A 22,428-nucleotide genomic window follows, 5' to 3' on the forward strand; every position below is an offset into this window, starting at 1 on the left:
ATGGTGAAGTTCCATAACTCGGACCTCTGGATAGCCTGGATGGTCATTTTCTGCATGGAGGGTAAGTTATGTGACACTTGGAAACTTGTGCACCCATCCCCAACTACAAGCACAACGGACCTTGCGCACAGACAATCCCATAATAATAATAATAATAATAATAATAATAATAATAATAATAATAATAATGATAATAATGATAATAATAATGATAATGATGATGATAACAAATATAGGTTAAAGGGAACATATTTCAAAAGGCTTACAGATTTGCCATCACGTGTATAAGTACAATGCATCAGCGCTGCAAAAACAGATGTATCTGGAATTAAATTGTGCCACGGGCTCAACCTCTCCTCTCCAAGAGCGCGTGCCACAGCCATTTGATCCCCCCCACCCCCCCGCTCCCCTCCTTAATACGGTATGTTTGGATCAGGCTGACAAATCCCCGGCATTTCCACAAAAACTAAAGCACAGATTTAGGAGGACTTTTCCCCAGCAGTTGCCATGTCATCGCTCCCAAAAGCACTTTTGATTGTGCACATCTTATCCATAATGCGCTCAGCCGTGCCTGATACCGCTTTTGCGCGTCCTACACAACACTTAAGGTCTCAATTTCCTGCCTTTTTTTTTTTTTTTTTTTTTTAAACCACCGAGGCACAGTACAGTAAGAGTCTGTGTGTTGAATTAGAAACGCAGCAGACGGTGGAAAGCTGCGCTGGTACCCGCCCGATTAACGAGGAGCAGGGTGACCAGACAGCACGGGAGAGTGGGCAACCCCAAAGGACAACCACTATATATTCCTTTAATTGTGCTATGGGGAATTGTACTGTGTGTGTGTGTGGCACTAAATAGCAAGCTTGTTGACCTTATTTTACTTCTTAGTCCAGTTGTGTTATTAGAAATGTACCAACTTCAGGTTTAGTGAGTTTGTCATACTTTATGTTGGCTTTTTGTAGTATAATGTAATAGATACATTTACATTTTTTAAAATTGTCTTTGATATTTGTAAAGCAAGTCTTTATAAATGCTTTAAAAGTCTTCTCTGTAGTTTAGAGAGAGCATTACGGGCATAAGAGTCAGAATTTACAAAAATAGAAACACCATTACAGAAAAGATTAATGGGACCCATCAATAAATGAGCATCTTTTATAAATTCATGCAAATACAGTGTACACTAATGAATAAAGATGTTTAAAAAAGCATTATAAAGCCATTAAATAGTTGTGAGTTAAACATTTATGAGTTCCTTGAGATGAGATTCAACTTTCTTTAACAAAAAAAAAAAAAAAAAAAAAAAATGTCCAAACCCTTATTCGGAAAGATCCAAGCCGAGCAGAAGAATGGTAGAAAATGCCAACCGAGGCTTCTTAGAGGCTAATGTCAGGACACAAAAAGCATTTCAGCTGAACCCTGCAGGCACATGCACACACACACACACACACACACACACACACACAGCGGCCTGACATGTCAATTTGGACAGAGCAATTGTGTGAGATTGAATTTAGTCCTGATTGCCCAGGTGTTTCACTCCGCTGCTCACTTATTTAGCTGTACAACTCTTCTCTGAGTAGATCGTGTCTTGTCAGTCGAGCTCAGGGTTACACACACACACACACACACACGTGCACACACAAATACACACATGATTCGGTCTGTCTGACCCTTTGTCTGACAAAATGATTTGAAATAAAATCATGGCTGCTCTTGTGACTCACATGTCCATCCAATTCGAAAAATCCTCCGAGTAACCAGCGCGGGTTCGAGCCTACAGATGAGTTTACAGAAAGAACAAACTGCTGAGCGTGTGAGAGCTCGGCGGCTCCATTAACAGGCCCACTTGTTCAGACACGAGCTGCATTCGCTGGACAGTTTTTCTTCTCTTGCGTCTTGGCGGGGAGCTGCCAGTGTTTCTATAAATAAATTCTGATGCAGCAAAGTCACTATTGATTGTGGATGCTTGTTTTGGCTGTGTGTACTGACCTCCACTTTTTGCATGTCAGACACTGTCACTGGATTGATCTGATGTGTTCATTATGTTAGCGGACACCCGATTGTTTGGGGTTATTGCACAATGAGGCCTGGGTAGCTTCACTTGTACCTCAAATGTGCAGTTCTAACAGTCAATGCCGCTCATGATGAGCTTGTAGCTGTAAACGGTGAATAAAGAAGTGCAAAGAGGAAAGTTTCGGAAATCAGAAAACAGCAGTGGTGACAGGAGGAAGTAAAGTGATTAGACAGTTCATGTCAGGGCCCTTCGTACCTCCAGCATCAGTTAGAGGACATGTCACATCCTTCTTCAGCCATCAACCCTCCCCAGTTACACATAAATATTGTATCCTCTCTTCTCAATTAGAAACAGGCATCTTAGAGCTACACAGTGGAGGCAAACTGCAATGCTTAAAACCTTTGAAGAAAGTTTGTATTAGAAGAATAAACAGTGGAGGCTCTATGCTAATAAACCGATTGGTTCAGCTGATGTCACAACGAACCCCCCTGGCGACACCAACACAGAGCTGCTCTGTCCACGATGCCCCGATTCAACGATTCACCCGGAACAAACCCTCAAGGGTGTTGCAGGGACCGATCTGGAGGTCCAATCAATTCAACAGATTAAATTCAAGCGGAGGTGGTGACTCTGAACTCTTCAACTACGGCTGCTTGTTTGGGAAGTCTGCATAATAGATGCCACGGAACATTTCAAATTTGCATTCAGCGAAATGTTCGGATTAGCCCCCAGGCGTCCGTCCCGCTGTCCCGTATGTTTGAAATGAAGAGTCCAGTGAGGACGCGGAGCGCTCGAGCGTAAAAACAAACACACAAAGACGACGTGGAGTGTTTCTTAAGCTCATTGACATTCAGAGCATTCATGTCTGCATCAAAGCTGAACTTGGACGGGTCCTCTTCTCCACATTCACTGTGAGCTTGTTAACCTTTGAGGCTCTGCTCAAAGTAATGAAATTACACAGCAAGTCTGGTCTATCTGTTGTTGGCTGTTTACATGGTGTCCTCAGCTCAGTTTGATTATTACATAGTAGAGCTGCAACATTCAGTGTATAAATCGATTGGTGGGTCGACAGAAAGTTAATCACCAGTTGTTTTGATATTCAATCGATTGTTTGAGTCGTTTCTCAAGCAACAACTTCAAACTTTTGCTGGTTCCATCGTCTTAAATGTGAGGATTTGCTGCTTTTCTTTGTTATTTATGCAAAAAAACGATGAGAGTTTGGGTTTTGGGCTGTTGGTTGGACGGAAGAAGCAATTTGAAGATGTCACGTTTGGTTCTTGGAAATTATGATGAATTTTTTTGACATTTTATCGACTTGTCAGTCAATCAATTAATCGCTATTTCTTGCAGCACTATAGGTCACAGTAGCAGTAAGAATGGATTTTTGGAGATTTGCAGGCCAAAATACATTGCTGCATAACTGTCAAGTTAAAAACTGGGCTAAATTTGGCCGGAAAGCTGTTTCAAAACTAATATTACAATGTATAGCAGGTTCAGTAATAAAAAAAAAAAAACATGTTTATGTGTGTATCTATGCTTTGTTTGGTTCAGTCCATTTACTTATTTTGCAGGCAGCCAAAGATAATGAGTGATGAGAGGGAGCAAAATGACAAGAGCTTTGAAAAGATAATAAAGTGTTGAAGTGGTGGAGAGAGCTGCACGGCTCACCAGACCTTCAAACGTACTCTCAGTTTTTGTAACTGCAGGTGATCTTACAGTTCTATTTTAATGTAATGCACCTAGCATCTTGCTGAAAATGTGCCTCTCAACCTAGAAACCCTGCTAATGCAGGATGCATATGATAAAAAAGATCCCGTCTGTGTCGGTTTTATCTGATAAGTAGCGTTTTTTCCCCCCCATCCCCTTTCCGCCTGCTGCTAAAAAGGAGCAGCTGGAACAAGAGTGTTGGACAGATGGAACTTTCCACCTCGATTATTTTTCTCACTAAAAATAGCCTCTCAAAAAATTAAAAGACCTCTGGGACCGCTTGCAAAGTGCATGTGCGTGTGTGCGTATATGTGCGCATGTTTGAGCGACAGAGACGCAGAGAACTTCAGACGACGGGGTCCTCAGATGATGGCGGTAGAGGCCATCCTGGGAGTGTGAATGAATAAATGATGGGCAGATATTTGGAGGAGAGTGAGCGCAGCATTCGCCCGGTCCCACGGTCTCTTAAGCACACATTAAAGTAGGCCCCGAAGAGTCCACAGGCTGCTCTGCTGCACGGCAGTTGGCCAAGCATCTGGGGCAAACATCTGATGTGGTCAGTTCACAGAGTTTTGGGGGTTTGGGGCTTTGAGGTTTTGGGGTTGGTTGTACCTTTAATCAGAGAGGCAAATGAGGGAATCATGAGTGGATCATGGGCGTTTAGGGAGCAGGGTGATGTTGTTGATGCCGAAATGTGATCGGTTATGTTGAGGTTCGGACGAGTTGGGTGTTGCTTATCAAAACGGAAGCTCATCTGGAGGCAGGCGGTACACTTGTCAAACTTGTTTTAGACTCAGGTTTGCCATCTATAACACTTAAAGTGGCAATCGCTTTGCTTTCCAGGAGAAGTTCATTCATTTTAGATGATCGCCTGTCACTGCTGCATCACTCTGTGCGGCAGGAATTGCCTGAATGAAACATTTCAACTTCAATTTCATGACACGGAAGACATACAAGATAGTTTCATCATTGCATCAAAGTTGCAGTGAAAATGTGCCACAAGATCATTTCCCCGAGCAGCAAGATAACTTCTCTGTGGATGGAGCGGGAGATAACTGCACTATTGTGAAAGCTGATGTTCTTTAGGAATAGTGCCGGGTGATACAGCGTTAAAATAATATTGTGTTACACAGTGTTTATCTCCATGTTTGAAATCTCTGGTAACACTTTATAATAACCATCATTAATAAGTGATGAATTTATAAGTAATTCAACTTTAGTGAATAGTTCTATTAAACAAAAACTATTACATTCTTCATTAAACATTCATTAAGAAATTGTTAATTGATGTGTATTATACTTTAAATAGTTAATAAATACTGTGTAGTTTATCTATAAACATTGCTTGGATGGTATTATAGAGTTGCAACTTTATAATGGTTAATAAATCTTTGCCATTGCTTAATAAATTGTTAATAAAGTTTTTTTTAAATTGTTTGTTAACAGTGAAATAACTATTAACTGAAGTTAAATTTACATACATTTACCATTTATTCATGATGGGTATTATAAAGTGTTACCAGATCCCCTTTAAAAGCGCTTCAGAAATCAGAATTCAATATCCCAATTCTAGGACGATACATGGTCTCATATCATGATAACGATACAATGCTGATGTATAAGAGCCTGCAAAAGGCGACACCTTCGCTTTATAACTCAAGCACCGAAAAAGGAATCACTCCAGTCCTGCAACAGTTCGGTGTGGAGGGGGAAGGTGTAATTCAAAAACAAAATACCCAAACATAAGTGAATCTCCATGATGGAAGTGTATACAAAAGTATCTTGGTCCCTAACACACTATGACAGATTGTACCATTCGGATGAGAGCATCTTCTAACTTGATTTTTCCTTTTGAGTGTGCATTTGTGTGTGTGTGTGTGCGTGTCTGTCTGTGTGAAGAGCCCTGGGCTCATACATATTTAAAGCGGATGTCTTCCTCATGTCGTGGCACCCTGAAGATCCTCTCCTTGAAATGAGCAGTTTTGCTTTGCTGGCTCTCGAGGTTTGACAGGACCTTTGCTGACAGGCCCCCTGTCCCGTCAGTAACTCAGGGGAGATTTGGTACATGCAGTTGTAACGTTAAGGTGGCCTTATATGTGGAACTAAATACAAGATCTTACAAATGTTCGACTCTTTGCAACTATCAATAAGCTTTAGTTACAATCAGTTTAGTTCAGGGACGCTGGAAGTCAGTCACAGTTGGGGGTGCTGAGAGGTCGGTCTATATAATGACGTTATAGTAAACAGTGCGTGGCATTCATGATTTTGTTTTTTTATTAATTTGAAAAGCCAGGATAACTTTTATCAAATAGTTATTAACAACAATTTTAAACTGTTTTGCACTTCAGCACACAGCACACGTGAACAGCAACATACTATAGATCAAAGCAGCCACAGCACCTACAAAGTCAAACAGGACGTTCCCCAGACTCCCTCATAAAAACGCTCAATTTAGTGAGTTGTTGAGTTAGAATAAAATTAATCCACTTTATGAAATGATGTCTGTGCCATTTTCTTAATTAGTTGGGCCTTCTTGTAAAGTCGGCAAATGTTATCTGGTAGTATAAGATAGAAAGTGCTCTATAGAGAATCTGCCTGCACATGTTTTATCAATTAAGGTCTTTATAATGCCTCCTTTGGGGGGGGTGCTGCAGCCCCCTCAGCACCTCTGCTTTCCACTTCCATGGTTTAGTTAACAGTTGTAAAAGAAAGCGAAAAAGTCCCACCAATCCAATAAATACAATCAAAGTCATGAGTCTTAGTCAGCACCCTGATCTTCAGTCACAAATTGGGGATTTCCACAGACTGCTCTAACAGAATAATTATTGTTTCTTTGTGCCCATTGGACAGAAATGACTATTTACAAACAGTCATCTGTCTCTAAATCCATATAACTAACAGATTTTAGGCTTCATTTTTATTCATCCCCATATAAAATGAAACATAGTGTTCTCTCTGTATTTTAGGGCACGCGCTCAAACTTTCATGTTTGCAAAAATCACTGCTAATCGATTTATATTTCACAAAGCCCCTCCTACACCGTTCACTTCCTTGTGATATATTGCGGCGCTCAATCAGTGTCTGCCAGAGGGTTGTTAAGTTGATCTCTGGTATTACCAAGAATAGTTGCCGTGTTTATCATTGTAAGCCTTTATGAGCTCAGATCAATGGCGGAGGAAATGCTCCTGTGCGCACATTATTCCCACAAGTGTGTGTTAACAGGCGGGGTGTGAATGTGTGTGTGTGTGTTTTGTGTTTGTGGGCCTGGGCCTTCATATTCCCCAGGCAAATAAATTACAGTGGATCCCAAAGGATCAAGGTTTCAGACAGTTTGTCTTTTGGGATCATTAGGCAAATTGGCGTTCTCTAGTGAGCTCAACGTCGAGATGAAAGGAACTCACTTAAGTCTGTCCAGCTGTTTATCTTAATGCATAGGGTGCGATAAGCTGTTTGACTTGGGTCATTCAAACCTTTTGAAAATAAATTAAAAAGTTTGCATATCTCAAAAACTTATTGTGCACAGCTACATTTTCCAGGCGGACTACCTGTGGCTAAGTGGTTTTGATAATTGTTTTACCCCAAATTCATACGCTTGATTACTTAATCTGTTCTCCAGAACTGATAAACCAATCCCTCAAATTATGAAAGCGGTTCTCAGGGTTACTTAAGGTCCTTGCTCTTACTTTGCACCCTGCTGAAGCCAATAAGAGCCTTTCTGAATCAAACGATATCTTTCAAAGCATTTATAAGTAATGACAAATATACCACAACATTGTGTTTTCATAGCCTCATAAAAATAATACTGTGGTGAATTAAGTGAAGTACACAGGGATTGATTAAGTCATTTAAGTTCCCCGGTGGAGCCATTTCTGTGAACAAATTAAGTAATTCGATCGAGCAAAAAAAAAAAATCTAGGGTGCAAACTGCTAAATTGATAGAATTAAATCAGTGAATACTGAGTGTGACTTGACTTTTAAAAGCACCGATAAATGTGCACAATATCTTTTCACCCCTTGTCACTCACCAGGCCCGTTACAGTGGACTTGGATGTGATGATGATGATGTGGCCATTCATCTGAAACGCTCGTTTTGAACAGATTTCACAGCACAATACCAAAACAAATATCACAGTGCTTTTGCAGAGGAGGCAGGCGGTCTATTCCCAGGATACGATGACAGACAGCTACATGAAATGCTGTAGTGGGAGTTGCATTTTGCAGCGGGCCTAGAGGAAGGATGCAGATTCAGCTGTGGGTGGTTTTAGGTCAGAGTTTCCTGACAGCAGTCCTGAAGCAAGGACTATTTCCAACTGTACTCCCTGGAGTAATGTGGCCTTGCATCACTAATTTGAAATTGATTGTTAATTGATCAGCACAACAGCTAGATGACCTTACAGCACTTGATGAACCCTGAACGCGCTGGTGTCACACTGTGAGATAATGAAGACCCCGTGACCTGCTTTGAGTGCATGGTGGTCCGTTGAGTTGTCTCGACCAGATAATTGCACCGACTCTATAAATGTGCTCTGGATAATTTCATATTATAGAGGAATGTAATTTTGTTAATTGCTCGCTGTTGCACACGATAGGCTGTCTGTGCTCTTCTGTAATGACTACCCCCATTGTTAGCTGCCTGGCCGAAAGCATTGACGGAAACGACTTCTCTGCTCCTTCTTCTGAGGTGCAGGGGTCTCACACATGACGTAAGACAGAGAACAGTCAGCAATAGTCAGCAATTGTCTTGCTTGCTGCTGTATACAGCCTTTCCTTTGTGTGGAAATTTCCGTAATCGTGTTTTTATCCTCCTGACAGCAGCGTGTTAGTTTGGCGGTTTCGTTTATCTTTCAGAAGCAATGTGCACAGGGCGAGCAGCAGCTGAACTTGAAACCCTCTGCTTGTTGTCCTGACACTCACATCTGCTAATGGAGTGGAAATGCAGAATACTGCAAAGAGAAGAGAATAGAGGGGAACAAAGTGAAAAGGGGGACAGATTCTCCTGCATTAAATATGCCCAGGGCTTTTCACAGCCATAGGTAATTCATAAACTGGCTGTTGGGGTAAAACACTGCTGTTTTATTTGTGCCTTAATCCAGTTCAGTGTCTCTGCTCTCAAAATGTATTAACAAGAAACACATTTCAGAAGGCAGCAGGGTGGCGAAGAAGGGCTCAAGGTAATTTTTTGTTTTATTTATCAGGTAATTTTTGCCAATGCACTCGCCGAGTTAACTGCTCACACCTGGGGACAAGACGGCATAACTGAAGCTCATATATGATGAGAAAAAGAAAACAAAACCACTGGTTAGCCAAAGTTAGCAAAAGATTAGGTTATTATTCAAGACGTCCATTATAAAAATTCAAAACCGACTTGGTTTAAGGCTGCGTTCAGACTAACTGAGCTGGTGATGCGAGCAGGGTTGTGCAGCGGTGTGGGAGGACACAACTGGGAGAGTGTCACTGTTTTGTCCTTCAAAGTGGCTGGTCTCTGAGTCACAGCTTGGAGGCAACAGCTTTTTCAGAGAGGCTTTCTCCATCCAGAACAAGTTTGCAGAATATTTCTGCTCCCCTGCTGGTGCAGTCTCCTGGCAGGACGATGATGTTTGAGCCACCAGGCAACATAATAGAAACTCGGAGCAATTTGAAAGACCTCTGAATGTTTGTGCATGTGTCCTTGTTGGCCTTTTCTTCCAAACTTTTATAGTAAGTATAAGTGCCCTTTTAATGGTTTAATGTAAACAGCTTGAACAACAATACAGTTGACCAGTCAGTCTGATTGCCAGCTTATCTGATTGGCCACCATAGTGCGACGTGAGGTTATGTTTCTCCAAAAGTTGCTACCCAACTACCCAATCAGTCACACATCAGTGCCTGATTGTGACTGATTGGGCTGTTTGTCTTTGTTCCCTGTCCTACTTTTATATAACGTGTCTCTGTATTTCCAGATCGCACCAAATACTTTAAGTACAGTGTTATCATAACTGACAGGAGGGATGGTCAAAACTCAAAGCTTTACTGAACTGAAATTTAACTTTAAAAACCAAATTTCTGGACAATAAAAACACCGAAAGTTCCAATAAAGCCAACTGTAGTATACTATAATATATAAATGCTGGGTCAGCTTGTATAAAGCACTACAGTGTCACTATCTGGTTAGTTATGACACCGAAATGCGGCGTCCCTGCAGGAGAGGAAGACGAGCTCTTGGTGTGACACACTTTGGCTCTCAGTAAATGTGTGTTAACTGCCTCAGTTGCTCCCTGTAGGGAAGGTTGTGCGGCAGATCTCCGTAGTTTCATTATTAGTCCCTCTTTTGTACAGCGCTCCAGAGCCACACACTCTCACTAGTGTTCTTCCTTTGCTCTCTCTCTCTCTCTCTCTCTCTCAAGTGTCATTCTCTCAAAACACAGGTCCAACTTTACGTTCTCTCTATCTAGACCTATATCTCTCTACGTTTCCCCTCTCCATCCCCCTGATACCCTCCTATTTGTGCTGCATTGCTTCCCTTTACATCACTGTTTTCCAATTTCATGCTCTTTCACTGTCTCCCTTTTTCAGCCTCTATTTCCCTCCATGCCGCTCTTTCGCACACTCCAAATTTTTCTCTCTCTCCCTCGACGCGTCCTCCCACACACACTGTCGACACACAAATCGACTTTCCAGGGATGAGGGTGAGACTGAAAAGTGGTCCCCGCTTGTTCTGTCCTTGCAGACAACGAATGAACATGTCAAATCTGATCCATGTGAACAGCCAGGGAGAATGGCTCGCAGAGGCACACACACACCAACACACACACACACAGAGAGAGAGAGAGAGAGCAAGAGAGAAAGAGAGAGAGAGAAAGAGGCAAGCAGGAGAGATCCCATCTGTGCATTGTTACAGCAGACTTCACCTTAGCATTGTCGCTGTTGTATCCAATAGAACAGGAGGGGGCACAGGTGGGACTTTGACAAACTGGGGAACATACACTTACACAGTTACACACACACAGACGCACGCACACACACATTCAGAGGCACTTGCAAGTGAATTTCATAGACATACGTTGGCAATACATGCACATGCATACACAAACATTTAAAAACAGTCTGAGTTGCTCATTTGTGTGCATACCATGTGGCTCATGTGCACACACAGACACCTGAGACCTCAAACACCTTTATAGTAATGTCTCACATAAGTGTGTATATAACAAAGTGTTAGTCTTTGCTTTATTTGAACTCCACAGCCCCTTTAGGAGTGTTCAGTGGTTTAGACTGAGGTCAATTTGGTGTGGTAGTTGTAGGATGGGTTACAGCTGGTTGCCACTTGTCATATTACATTTGAGGCAGTTCAGCTAATGCTCTCCTGTGGAGATACAGTGTGAAAACAGGTAGGTTTGTTAGGGACTATTGAACAGGAAGCATGGTTGTCAAAAGGATTGAACTAACCCAGCTGCCAAAATAAATGTTGGCAGTGTATCTTTTGGCTGAAGTGGTCAAACAGTTGTTTGTCAGCTGACTCAGCCAGGTGACACGTCACCACCATTCAGTCCTCATCCTGAGAAGGAGGGCAGCTCATACACATTTTCACATTATTCTAGACAACAAAGAACAATGACTGAATGTGATTTTAGTTACATACTCATTATTATTTAATGTGACAGACTCTGTAGCATTATCAGCAGCTCATTTCACCTTTCTCCCCATTTTTCTCTTTACTGTCACTTTTTCCTGCATTTTCTGAGCTGTTAAAATCTCAAGTGGGCCTAATTAACTGTGACCTCTTGCAGCTAGCGACAAAACCTTTGGATGCATTAGGATTTAAAGCCAGAGTGTTTGAATTAGATTTCAAGTGTTATAGCTTGATGACCCTTTGGCCACTAAAAACTTGTTGAGGGCATCATCTTAACTTTAATGGTTGATTAAAAAAAAAAAAAGAATTAGATGAGCTCTGTTACATCCTGTGAGACCTGCTCCTCGTGGCGACCACATAGGCAGTGTTAGTCTTACAACAATATAAAGGGCATGGATATCAGGGGGCACCATATGCTGCTGTGCCCCTTCAACCCTTAATCCATGTCTCTACTGTCTTATCTGGTTGCCCTCTCTGACAGCCTGGAGACCGGTGGTGGGGGCAGGGAAACACTGTCCAGTACGCTGCACACTGCTTTGTGTTTGTAAAGTGCTCAATATGCAAATCCACTCGGCCCCAGATAGTTCTGCCAGAATATGAAAAGGCCAAATTCGCCATCACACACAAACACACACAGTTGAAGGCACGGATGTACCTACCCACACCCACACATAATGACACAAACACACAAAGATCCCTCACCCCACCCTCCCACACGCATTAATATCACGAGGATATTGCATGGACTTAACTGATAATGCCAGATAGTAGTATTGTCACAGACCCCACTGACACACTATGTGTGTGTGTGTCCTATTTGTCCACTATCCTACAAAAAACCTTTTAAGTAGATCCCGGCTATCAGGGGAGCTTTAAATAAGTGTAACACAATAATGGATGTTAGTCCATGCACACGATAGCGAGGGGTGAGGACAGATGCACAGAAACACTCTATTCAGGAAACCAAACGTGGAGAAAACCGCTGACACTGACTTCGTTATGATATTCTTAGAAATAAGATAAACTGTTCTGTGATTAAAGGTGTCAAGATAAACGCAGCACTTAAAGCAGCCTGACCCAGTGCTAATGAGCACACATACATATAGTGCTGTAGAAAAGTCATACTTGAGGAAAAGTAAAGATCTCGTGTTAAAATATGACTTCTGTAAAAGTGAAAGTCAGCCATATGAATAGTACTTGAGTGAAAGTCTTAAAGTATCTGATTTTAAATGTACGTAAATATCAAAAGTAAAAGCGCATTATACACATATTTGGCTCTGATGCAGTGTGTCATCTGCAAAGTAACTAGTAACTAAAGTAATCCAGTACATTTAATGGAGTAAAAAGTCAATATTTGCTTCCAAACTGTAGTGGAGTGGAAGTTGAAAGCAGCAGGAGATGGGAAGTAAAACCACCTCAAGCACAGTACTTGAGTAAATGTACTCAGTGACATACCATCAGTGGAAACAGCGAACAGAAAACTCAACAAAAAATCCCCCAGAATCTTTCTTCACTACATTATCATCATTTATCAGTATTTATAACCTGAAAAGTAACTACGTACATTTACTCGAGTATTGTACAGGTACAAATTCAAAGTGCTTTACTTGAGTATTTCCATTTTATAGGACTTCATACTTCTACTCCACTACATCTGACAGCTTTAGTTGCTAGTTACTTTTCAGACTACCTTTCTGCCCAGTGAAAACCACGTATCTCCAGATGTGTTGATGTTGAATATTTATATAAACTGACAATGTTGTAAAAAGTACCCAAAAGTCAGAACCAAGTAAATGTCTTAAAGCACCTGATGTTAAATGTACTTAAGCATCAAAAGTACAAGTAAAAGTACATGATACAATCATCAACATGTATGTATATACTGTATACTATGGGTCTACTGATTATCAGAATTCTTTTTTTATCTGATTGTTGATTAAATGAATTAATTTAAAAATGTTGTACTCTGGCTCTGATGCAGCATGTAATCTGTGAAGTAACTAGTAACTATAGTTATCAAATAAACAGCCTCCAAAATATAGTGCAGTGGAGTACAAAGTAGCAGAAAATGGAACTACTCAAGTAATGTACAAGTACCTCAAACCTTGAGTAAATTTACTTAGTTACATTCCATCACTGCATACATACAAGTACCTGGTCAGAGTGGTTGGTGTGCAGCAAATACAGCTGTTTTACAGTTACTTAGTCGTCTTATCTCTATCATCATGGTGGCATGATAGGCAAAGTCAGCATCATCTCAGTGAATGCTTTGGTGTAATACGTGCATCAAATGCTGTTTTACCTTCTTAGGGGAAATACTATTGAGATACAGTAGTTGTATTATGGACCATGGACCATGGACATTTAAATGATTCACCTTCAAATTAAGTAACGTCTCTCAGAAAGTGAGCGATATCGGCTTCATGGGTTTAACTTCCTGACTTCACATAAAAGAGAAAGTGAATTGAGGTGCTGTTGGGGGAACACAGATTGCATTCACAATTGCAGATTGCTTGTGGAAATGGAACTACATCCAGTACAGTATATGGATATATACTGTATCCCCAAACTTCTGTAATTTGGGAATCTGAAATTAATTAGTTCCCAAATAAACCTTTGATTTGTTGCACTCAAACTCAAACTCAGTTGTATTATCACCAAGCTAAACCCTCCTTGTTGCTTCTACATGACCGAAGTGGCCGTGGCTTGCCTCCTCTGATGAGCTGCGGCTGCTGATCCATGCCCAGCTTGTCTGCTAAGAGGTGATTTGTGAATATGGAACAATGTGTAAACTATTGAGCCAAGGCCCAAATCATCTGCTAAGACGGGCTTTGCCACAGATTATGTCTGTCATTTGGTCTGTGACCCTGGCTTATAGATTATAGATAGCTTTGGCTTTATTTGATCAGTTCACTGACACACGAGAAAGACCTCGCGTGAGATTCCATCTATATACACATACAAAGGTTCAACAGTGATATAGCCAAGTCATAATTTATTATGTGAAATGCTGTCTATATTCTTTGACCCGTCTTTCTTTTTCTGTTCCTCCGTTCACAATGATTTGTCAGGAAAATGTCGTTAAAACCCACTTGGAGATGTTTGCCAAGAAGGAGTTGACTGCTGTGTTTCTTTAAAATTCTTGATCGTATGTCTCTTCAGCATTGCAGAGAAAGGTCACGCTCTGTTGAGTGATAGTTGGGTGAAGGTCAAGTCACGTCAAGTTTGTTTACGCAGGCCCTCACCTTAAGAAAATCTCAAAGGACTCTGCATTCACCACCAGGTCAAACCACTGTATGTGATAGTATCTGGAGACGCAGAGTGAAAAATATCCACTTGAAGCAGAGACGTTTATTCATACACACAGCAGAGAGGAAGTGAGTGTAATGATGCGGCAACAGAAAGGCAGCTCTGGACCTGCTTTTGGAAGGCTGATTTCTATGGTAATACTCTTTACATTTAAGTGAAAGAAGAGTGTGTCCTCCCAAGATAAAGACTGGATCGGATTTTGAAGATTTCCGCAGGTTTATCGTCCTGAGGGAATGGCGGTTCTAAAGATATGTAGCTTGGTAGGAAATGCTCTGCTGCCTGCTAATTTCCTCCTGATTGTTGGTGACAGTCCGCCAGCCAGCACCCTGTGATCGGAAGGCGTGACAGGCTACATGAGGGATGGTGAGATCAGACAAATATGATTGTGGGAGCTTGTTTACTATTTATATGCTAGCTGAAGCTACAGTATTTTAAATCAGATCAGGCTCAAATTGGGAGCCGGTGGAGCTTGGTCAGAATGTGTGCAATTTGATCAAATTTGATCTTCTGATTTGATTTACTATTCTTGGAGCAGCTCTTTGAACAAGTTGAAGGTTTTTAATACATGCCGTGGTAGTACATAAACGTTGATGAAACAGCTTCATCTATAATGCAACATCAGAAAATATTGTAATATTTATTTTTATTCATCAGGATGCTGTAAGCTAAAAGAAGCTGTTCACTAGCTTAGCTGTCAAAATTGAAGTCATAATTCTGGATAAAATTTCATAATTTCACCAACATGTTACATATAAATAGAAAAAAAGCAATGGGCCAAGGAATGAACCTTGTGACACACCAAGTTTTCTTAAAAACGTTCAAAAATTAACTAAAATTATCAACAGAATGTGAGTAAATAGCAGTTTTTTTCATTATGGTGTGTATGTATTGTGTTGCAGGGATATCTACTGAAATTAGCATGCTAACCAGCTAGCACTTGTCCCATTCCAAAGGTGCTGTGTATAAACACTTACACTCCCCTGGTCCCCGAGCCCCCAGTTTAGCTGCACGGCTAATTGAGCTAACTAGCTGATGGCCACTAAAGTTAGCTATTACTCCAGTGATCTGCTGCCCACCATTTGTTCTGATTATGAATTTGACAGTTGTCCAATTCTTACATATTGCACCTTTAAATAGATTCCTAAAGTATAATAAAGTATGATGGTATGCTTTTGTCCCACTGTTCCTACAAATAGACTCTCCTGGGGATATTTGTTTATTGTCAGTTGCTCCAATGTACAAACACACACATCTGCACACACACATGCAAAGATGTACACATCCACACAATGTCAAACAATCCAATTAGCCACCATCAAGTCAATTGGGGTAATTACCCAGAGACTATTACCGCATTTTCTCCCTGTGCACTATCACAACTGTAATTACGGCAAAGCAACAATGATGTGCAATTACGGCTCACTGTCACTGCTCTGTAGTGATGTGATGTCAGTAAAGACGGCAGACTGCCGCTGAAATGATAGAGAATTGCACTCTATAATATTGACAAAGATAGAAACAGCAGGGTGTTGAAAAGGGGCGAGCTCAGTCAGGGAGAGCAGGACAGAGTGTATCCTCGTTGGGACCTGTGAGTCGAAGTCTGAAACCTTCATAAACATATCTCATAATCAATGGCAGAATATCAAGTGATCCATCTTCTCTGGCCTGTAAACGCTTGACATTTTCCCTTTATTAAAGCTGTGAGATGAAACGCAGGGTTTTAACGATGACATGAGATGATCAATGACTCCATTGTACTCGGCTGGAGGGTGCTTTATTAACATGGGACATTGTCCCGTTCCACAACAATTTCTCCGTATTTAGAGGATGATTTCCTCATTGGTATTTGGGTCTCCTATGGCCAAAGTTGAATGTGTGGCTCTTCGTCTTTTGTGCATTGTAATTAAGCAGAATAGGGCTACGTCACACTCTGAGAGTGGGTGTGAGACGGAGAGAGATAGAAACAGAGGGCGATGTAGCCTGTCTTTATTACTGTACCACTTGGCGATGAGAGAGATGTGGAGATGTGTGTTGCATATTGGAGCACAATGGAAAAAAAATACTCTTTGTTAAAATGAGAATGGTCTCGAATAGAAGGGCACATTGAGACTGCCATCGGTGTGCCTGCACAGCCACATGAGACGCTATTCACCATTGTTATAATAAAACACTGCTTAGATAAAGGCTCATGAATACAGGTTGCACAGAAGAGCTGAAGCAGCCACTCTGTAACAGATTACACCGCCGCCATGCACAGTGGGGAGAAAAAAATGACTCCAATTTTAATTAATCCTTGTTTAAATTAGGATGAAAAATTAATGCTGCGAATTGGCCGTGCAGATGAGATGAGGCGAATATGATACAGTGTTTCATAGCTGGTAATCAAAACATCACAGACACTGAGCGGCTGGGGGTGGTGGAATAAGAGCTAAACTCTTAAGGAACGTGTGTGGGAGAATAACTAGAGCCCAGTTGACTTAAGATGGAGAGGTTATAGTGAAGCTGAGAGAGCAAATCAGCCACACAGGCAGATTTCACACCTGGTTTAACAGTTAGTCTGAGGCTGCATCAGAACTGGAGAGTGAGAGAGGAGATTTAGGACTCGAGGGTGGATGAAGAGGGCAGGATGGTGCAGGGTGTGGAGGACTGATCTACAGGCTGCAACCTAGTAGAAATTACGTTCATTTACAATAATTGTTTTTGCCAGTTATGTTTCGATGGAGGCATAATTGCTAGCAGGGTTACTTTTTTCTCCATTGAATGAAGTGCTTCATATACTGAGACAGGTGGAGAGGGTGGACGGCGGCTGTAAAAAATGAGAACTTTGACACCTGTGTTAAGGTTAGGGAAAGATTGTGGTTTTAAGTATTAATCAATGAACATCTCTTATCTCGTGCTTCATGACACTTGTGACTTTTTCAATATTGAAGGAAGCACCATGAGTGCTCACGAAACATTAACCATCATAACGTTTAACCATGCTGAACTTGCCACAAGCAGATATTGTATTGCAAGAGCTGACAGTGTAATAGACAGCTGACAGTGTGTTTATCGCCTCTGGCTCGGCTCGGCTGTGATGTGATGTGAACACAACACCTGGGTGAACATGCTAATCTTCTCTCCTTTTCAGGCGAGATGCTATGAAGTGTGTTGAAGTTAAGGCCGCAGGCTTGTTAATGTCTTTCCATCCGTCTCTGTCAGGCAGAGCTTGAACATCGTTCAGTCGGTTCTGAGTTTGAAAGAGAGACTGAAGTTAAATATATTAAAAAAAGTAACTGTTGTTTGTGGCTGCCATGTGGTTTGAGCCGAGCTCATTGCCTGATCGGTACTGTGCATGTACAATGGAACAAACGATGTGTCTTATTCATGATATTATTGATTTTTTTATTTTTAAAACAAGTTTTACATCTTCTGGGTTTATTCTGTATATGATCTGCTGCTTTCTACCATTTCCTGTTTTCCCGGGGAGTTTGTGATGAACACAAGGGGATAAAAACAGAAAGGCAAACTTGTCCACTGGAGATATGAGAGGAGTTTATTGCAGATGATTAGCGAGTTTCCAGTGTTTAAAAAATCTGCGTATACACACTGATTTTGGTGTATGAGTGGTATTGCACTGTGAAGAGGTGGTGCATTTTGAGTTTTGAATGGGCAGGGGAGGACAAAGTAAGTTAATCTTCGTCAGGCAGCCTTCGTCATCATGATAGTTATGTTAAATATGTACGTTACATACATACGTATGTGACCTAAATACAGTCAGTGCTGACTATTGCTTTTACACAGGACACGAACAGCAGTCCCTGGATGAAAACCCTGTGTTTGACGCATCCTCCTCTGTACAAAACTTTGTCGCTTGTTGTCCTACATCACCTGACATGCTTTTCTCACTGACCTTTGCATGCACAACTACATGCCGTCTCTGCACAATATATATAAGTACGCACGTATTTAAGTATGTATGAGTAAGAAGTGGGACAAAACTGGAGTGAGGGCACAACAGAAGGAAAATCTAGAAGAGGTTTGAAAGTTAGAGGAACGATAGGAGAAAAGCAGCAGAGTCTAAAGACATAACAGGAACAAACAAGAGTGAAGAAGGCCTAAAGTTATGTTCGGTAGAAAGTCGGCTGACACGACAACCTCATACACCTTATCCGTTCAATTTGCGCCAGCTGTTATACCGGGGTAGCTTTTATCCTCCTCTCCTCTCCTCTCCTCTCCTCTCCTCTCCTCTCCTCTCCTCTCCTCTCCTCTCCTCTCCTCTCCTCTCCTCTCCTCTCCTCTCCTCTCCTCTCCTCAACCCAAAAACACCTGGAGCTCACCACAGCCTAAATCCCTCTAAAGCATTCAACACTTGTTTGCTTCGTGCAGTCCCATGATCTCCCGCTCTGTTCAGAGGGCAGAGGGCTCTCGACAACCCAAATGTTTGATTTCGCCTCTTTTCATTTCCTTTCTTTCCTCCCCGCTTGGGGAGTTGTGAATGAATATGAAGGGAAAAAAAAAAAAAGAAATCGTTATTTTTACAGTTCATTTGCACTGCATTTTCTCTCCCTAGCCTGGTGGAGACTCAGGTGGGCATGTGTATTAATAGCTTTTCCCGTTGGTGACGTCAGCTGAGATCACACATGCGCCTCTTAACACTCAGAGGTGTTTTATGTTAGTTAGACACGTCACTCTCAGCAGTTATTTAGTCAGTGCTGTAAAAGGACTTGTAAAATAAAGGAGAGAATCTTGTTTTTCTCTCCTCCTGCCTGCCTTTCTGCCCCCTAGCTACGACGTTTTCATGTTCATGCATTTCTGTGTTGTTGTTCAGTTGTGCTTGTACCTCATCTAACTGTTGCTAACCTGCTCTCTGCTCCTAAATCTCTCCCTCCATCTCCCTCTCTCTTCATCATTCTTCTCTTTAATGTGAGTGTCAAACAGTATTTCATTTCCCCTCTTTTATCTATTTATCTGCATGTGTCCATGTGACTAATCTCTCTCTCTCTCTCTCTCTCTCTCTCGCTGTCTCTGGCTCTCTCTCTTCATTAAAAAAGGCCTGTATACTCTGCCTGAAAGCTTTGTGGGGTCCTAAATGCTAAATGCCAGTCTGTCTCTGCCAGGCGCCCGCTTAGTGCCTGGTCTCCTTGGTGATGAGACCAGCGATCAGGCCGTTCTGCACCAGACACTGAGTGGCTTGTGATTGAGTGTGCGTGTTTGTATGACTATGTGTGTGTGTGCGTTTGTGTCGGCGCACACCAGATTTGTGTGCGTTTCACCCCTTATCTGTGTAAAGACGTGTACTGTATGTAAGGGAGGGAAAGAAAGCAGGGCGGTACGCGGGACATGTATTCACTGGCTCATTATCATGTGAATGCATTATGTTTCCTGTCAACATGCCTCTGCCAAAACAAGGGGGCCTCTGTTCTCTCTGCCAGGGCTCAAGCGCCACAGCGGCCAGGCCCCAACGTGGTGCGGTTGTGCGCTGGCACAATTCACCAGGAGTTTAGCTCCACAGGCACTGCTGCTGGCCTCATCGCGATTCAGTCCATCTGTACTGGCATCTCAGCCGCCGAGGAATCAGTCTGTGGGAATGAGATGGGAAGACTCCATTCAGAAACATTTAATGACTGATGGAGGACTTGTCATGGATTGGATTCAGATAATTATGATATAATCCTGAATTGAAAATAGTAGAGCTGGTTATCTTCAATGCTTTTCCGATTTGATTTGATTCCAACTAACAAGGTCCCGACTCGGTTCAACTTGATTCAATATCGCTTCGATTAGGGATATTTCAATTATAAAACCAATTTCCCTTGAACGAGATTGTGTAAGAACTACTGCTGTAAATTGTACAAGGGACCCTCTAACCTGCACTCCAATTGAATTAAATGGTTTCAGAGATACATGGTTAAAATCTGACTAGGGAGCAATGAATGAGATATTGTTATGATTGTCATATCTAATTGTTAAGAATGCTGTAGTCAGAGAATAAGTAAGTCATGACAGATGCTTATGTCTTTTAAGACAGTAAAATAAGAATATATTATATTTGTGGCCAATATATTAAATAGTTATGGTCATAAGTGCTATTTTATAAATATCCAACAGCTGTGTGAGTCTTCACCTGAGAGGAACTGCTCTGAGTGTATTTTAATTTATTACAGTGTAATTTCTCACTTGACTGGCCCTCTAGAGTTTAGAGGGAAGGGAATCAGTGACAGACTAGCTGCACTTAATTTATTATACTATTACTATGTATGTCTTATGTCTTCTTATATGCTATTACGATTATATTATTGCTGTTTAATATTATTTAGATATTAAAAAGTGTTTGTATGTGTTGCTGCAAATGGAAAAGTAAAGAAGTGAACAGCAAACCAACCTGTCAGTCTTTTATTTATTCATACTATTCATACTACTAATCAACATTAAATACAAATAAAATAAAATACTATAATCATACATTGTAAGAAAAACCTTTTTGGGTATTGCCCAACCTAGTGACTGATCGAGTACAGATTTCAGAGTTTACAAGGGGCATCTGAATGCACCATGAAGTTCCTGTCCCTGGGCTGTGCATCTGAAACTCTGCAGACAGACAGACAGACAGACAGCAGAGGACAGAAACACGTCCGTGGTTAAATGAACAGAACAAGTATCTCAGCATGGTTTTCAATTACGGCTACCTGTATTTGGCACTTGGCGGATGCTAATTTCAGACCACATCCACAGGAAAGGGCATGTTAAAAGATCCATGTCAGGATTTGATGAATCCATATCTGATCACTGAAATGAAGCTCAATTTCAACATGTATAAACTGACAGAAACATCTTAAAGTGAAGTAAACAGCTCTGCATGTACAAGCAGTTCAGTAATTTGTACTCTAACCCAGCTTGGTTCAGCTCTGGCCTTGGCAGGTGACCAAGCTCACCTTCTCTGGCAGGCAGACCAGCCAAACATGACCGCCATCATGTCTGTCATGTCTGTCCATCTGTCTGTCTGTCTGCCCAGCACACAGGAGCGGAGTCTGGTCACTGTACTTGGGTGCCCTTGGAGTTCATTTGGCATGCTTAGTCGTAAATGTTGGCAGAGTAACTATAAAAAAACAAACGAAAGCCTTTCAAATGGGCGGACAGTTGAATTAACACCTCTCTAGAACAGTTAACATTATAGCCCCCATGAAAGAAGAATTTAGAGTGTAAAATCTGAGTGTAAATATCTGTCTTTGTGATATCTTCATGGGAGATATGACCAGAAATGACTCAAATCAAATCAAATCAAATCAAATCTTTGTTGAGCTATCTTAAACAATGGGTAAGCAAAGATCTTTTTTATTGATATTTTTGAATTGTCCACAAAAAGGTAAAATTATGTCCATCTTGTCCAAATGCCTATCCACAATAATCCTGATGAGCTGATTCTGCTTTCCTTAATCAATTCCCAAGATGATTCTTACAACCAAATGGGGGAAAACCTTCCCTGAAATCAAACCTTTGCTCTGAGGAGAAGATGGCCTTTGCCATTACCATCATCAGCTGACTAATGCTCTACAACAGTCTCCCTACATCCGAGCTGGGTCTCCAGCTGCTGTTGGGATATTGACCTGGCTGACAGAGACTAATTCTTTGATACACAGGCGTAGAGTTAGAGGTCAGCCCTGTGGTCCGAGCTCTCACATCTCACTGGGACCAATTTAAAGGCCTGAATAGCCGAAGGTCCTAACAGCACTCATGCAAACCTGAGGTGTTATGAAGCTGTATGTGCAGGGTTCCCCTGTGTGTTAGGGCAGGTATATGTGTGTAAATGTGT

At 41.5% G+C, this 22,428-nt stretch overlaps 1 protein-coding gene across 1 annotated transcript in view; it reads left to right on the plus strand.

The window, feature by feature from the left end:
- Positions 1-22,428, plus strand: part of igsf11 (immunoglobulin superfamily member 11) — a 105,516-nt gene continuing 83,088 nt past the window's right edge. Inside the window, exon 1 of the mRNA XM_073492851.1 lies at positions 1-61. Coding sequence (XP_073348952.1) covers positions 1-61 — 61 coding nt within the window. The remainder of the gene's footprint in view (positions 62-22,428) is intronic.

Source organism: Pagrus major, chromosome 2, assembly GCF_040436345.1.
Source record: "Pagrus major chromosome 2, Pma_NU_1.0".
Lineage (NCBI taxonomy): Eukaryota > Metazoa > Chordata > Actinopteri > Spariformes > Sparidae > Pagrus > Pagrus major.